This window comes from Meleagris gallopavo, chromosome 10, assembly GCF_000146605.3.
Source record: "Meleagris gallopavo isolate NT-WF06-2002-E0010 breed Aviagen turkey brand Nicholas breeding stock chromosome 10, Turkey_5.1, whole genome shotgun sequence".
In the NCBI taxonomy this organism is placed as follows: domain Eukaryota; kingdom Metazoa; phylum Chordata; class Aves; order Galliformes; family Phasianidae; genus Meleagris; species Meleagris gallopavo.
Genome location: NC_015020.2, coordinates 15,527,693 through 15,530,369, shown reverse-complemented (window position 1 = coordinate 15,530,369; position 2,677 = coordinate 15,527,693). Strand labels below are relative to the sequence as shown.

At 46.4% G+C, this 2,677-nt stretch overlaps 1 protein-coding gene across 1 annotated transcript in view; it reads left to right on the top strand.

Annotated features, from left to right (window-relative positions):
* CCN1 (cellular communication network factor 1) overlaps window positions 1-2,135 on the top strand; it is a 2,392-nt gene extending 257 nt beyond the window's left edge. Inside the window, exons 2-5 of the mRNA XM_010715995.3 lie at window positions 6-136; window positions 457-804; window positions 928-1,130; window positions 1,240-2,135. Coding sequence (XP_010714297.1) covers window positions 6-136; window positions 457-804; window positions 928-1,130; window positions 1,240-1,539 — 982 coding nt within the window. The 3' untranslated portion in view covers window positions 1,540-2,135. The remainder of the gene's footprint in view (window positions 1-5; window positions 137-456; window positions 805-927; window positions 1,131-1,239) is intronic.
* The last annotated feature ends 542 nt before the right edge of the window (window positions 2,136-2,677 follow it).

Genomic DNA, 2,677 nt, shown 5'->3' with positions numbered 1-2,677 from the left:
GACGGCTGCGGCTGCTGCAAGGTCTGCGCCAAGCAGCTGAACGAGGACTGCAGCCGGACGCAGCCCTGCGACCACACCAAGGGGCTGGAGTGCAACTTCGGCGCCAGCCCCGCAGCCACCAAGGGCATCTGCAGAGGTAAGAGCTGCCCGCGGCGCGGTGCGGAGTGCCGGAGTTTAGTAACTTTGAGTCCATGTATGGTTATGCTTTGTTGTTGGTAGCTTGGCAGAAAGGCACATGACTTCAGCAGTCTGGAATGCGATTCAGTATGTCTGGGCTCCGCTAAAAGCACATAAGGAAAAGTGATTCCTGACTAACTTATTGTTCTAGCCCCGCGTCTCCGGGGGACTGTAGGGAACTTTACCATAAACCGAATTTAACAGAGCAGCAAAATATGTGTCTTTAAATGAGCGATTCCCGGCGCTGACACCCTCTTCTCTCTCTTTTGCTCTCTGCAGCACAGTCTGAGGGGAGACCGTGTGAATACAACTCCAAAATCTACCAGAACGGCGAAAGCTTCCAGCCCAACTGCAAGCACCAGTGTACGTGCATAGATGGAGCTGTGGGCTGCATCCCGCTCTGCCCGCAGGAGCTCTCCCTTCCCAACCTGGGCTGCCCCAGCCCCAGGCTAGTCAAAGTGCCTGGGCAGTGCTGCGAGGAGTGGGTCTGTGATGAGAGCAAGGATGCGCTGGAGGAGCTGGAGGGCTTCTTCAGCAAGGAGTTTGGTCTGGACGCTTCTGAGGGCGAACTGACCAGGAACAACGAGCTGATTGCCATTGTGAAGGGAGGCCTGAAGATGCTACCTGGTGAGTGTGCACTGATCTGTGTGATGGCAAAAGCTGAGATGGGAGGGAAGCTGTGTGACAGCTTGACAGAAAGAAACCCGGGGAGAAGGCAGACGTAGTCTAAGCCCCCCTTTTCTTTTCCAGTTTTTGGATCTGAGCCACAAAGCCGAGCTTTTGAGAATCCCAAATGCATTGTGCAAACAACTTCCTGGTCCCAGTGCTCAAAGACGTGTGGGACCGGCATCTCCACCAGAGTCACCAACGACAATCCCGACTGCAAGCTCATCAAGGAGACCAGGATATGTGAAGTGAGGCCATGTGGTCAGCCCAGCTACACCTCCCTAAAGGTAAATATAAACACCTCCGATGCTCCTCTTCTTTCCAAACTGGTTCAAGTAGAGGGTAAAGGCAGGACAAAGACCTCCCACTAATGATGTTATTTTCTTTTCTTTACAGAAAGGAAAAAAATGTACCAAGACTAAGAAGTCCCCATCTCCCGTAAGGTTTACTTATGCTGGATGCTCCAGTGTGAAGAAGTACCGCCCCAAGTACTGTGGGTCTTGTGTGGATGGCAGGTGCTGTACTCCCCAGCAGACCAGGACTGTCAAGATCCGGTTCCGCTGTGATGATGGAGAAACTTTCACCAAGAGTGTCATGATGATCCAGTCCTGCCGCTGCAACTACAACTGTCCTCATGCAAATGAAGCTTATCCCTTTTACAGACTGGTCAACGACATCCACAAATTTAGGGACTAAGTGGTATTTGGGGTGGGATGTTAAACAGAATTCTGAAGTAACCAGCCATGGAGAAAGGACCTCTGATGGAAGTGGTGCCTTGCCCATTTGAGGGCAATATGAGATATTACAAGAGTGCACTGTGCAAATGGACACTAATGCAACAGAGATTTAAGCATAGTTAAAGCTTCATAGTACTGGAGCAACTTTACTGCTTCTTTTTGGAGCACCTTTATCTTACACTGTTTTCTGTTTGTGATCTGATGTTTTATTCCGGTTATGAAAACTTTTCCTTTTCTGTTCAGTTTAACACTATGCTTTTCCCCTCCCCTCCATCTTCTCCCCTACTTTCCCAACCAAGTTGGAAGTTACATTCCTTCCTGAGGTGGGCACTTGTGGGGTGTTCACATTGGCAGCTATTATGTACCAACTGTAGTTTAATGGCAAACAGAAATCAGTTGTTTTAAAGCTGAGTATTTTATTTATCAAACTGTAGCTCTTTTGTTTTCTTTCTTTTTTTTTTTTTAACCCCTTTGAACCCCTGTAATACTGGAATAAGTTGTAAATGATTTTAATTTTATATTCAATGAATTAAAAGAATTTATTTATGGAATTAATCATTTAATAAAGAAATATTTACCTAACTATTCTTAGTAGAGCATCTTGAAAGGCAACAGACTTCAGCTCCTTTCCAGGACCATTTTGAATCGTCTGGAAACCAAAACAAGCTCCACCCCAGGTACAGCAATGAATGAGTAAGCTGAGTCTTTGGGTAAACGGTATTTTGAAGTGGTATATGCAATCTGTCACTCTGTGCACTAGAAAGTATATACAGAGAAAGCTTCCTGGCACTGAAAGCAAACGTTTGGAAGAGAGACTGAAATGTTAATTAGTCTGTCAGATTATTCAAACTGTCCTGGAATTTGCAACATAAGGCACTTCATTAGAATGCAGTGTGTGCACAGTGATGTTGAGCGCCGGGGTGGAAGTGGTGGGCAGGTCTCACATTTTTTGGTGGCTGCTTTCTGCAAATTAATGGAGTTCTGTGGAAGAAGAATGTTTCCTACAGTCTGCAGGAGGTAGTTGGCTTTCACTAAATTCAAATTAAATGAGCTTGAAGCAATGACTTTTGTTAATCCTAATAACCCAGTGATGAAAA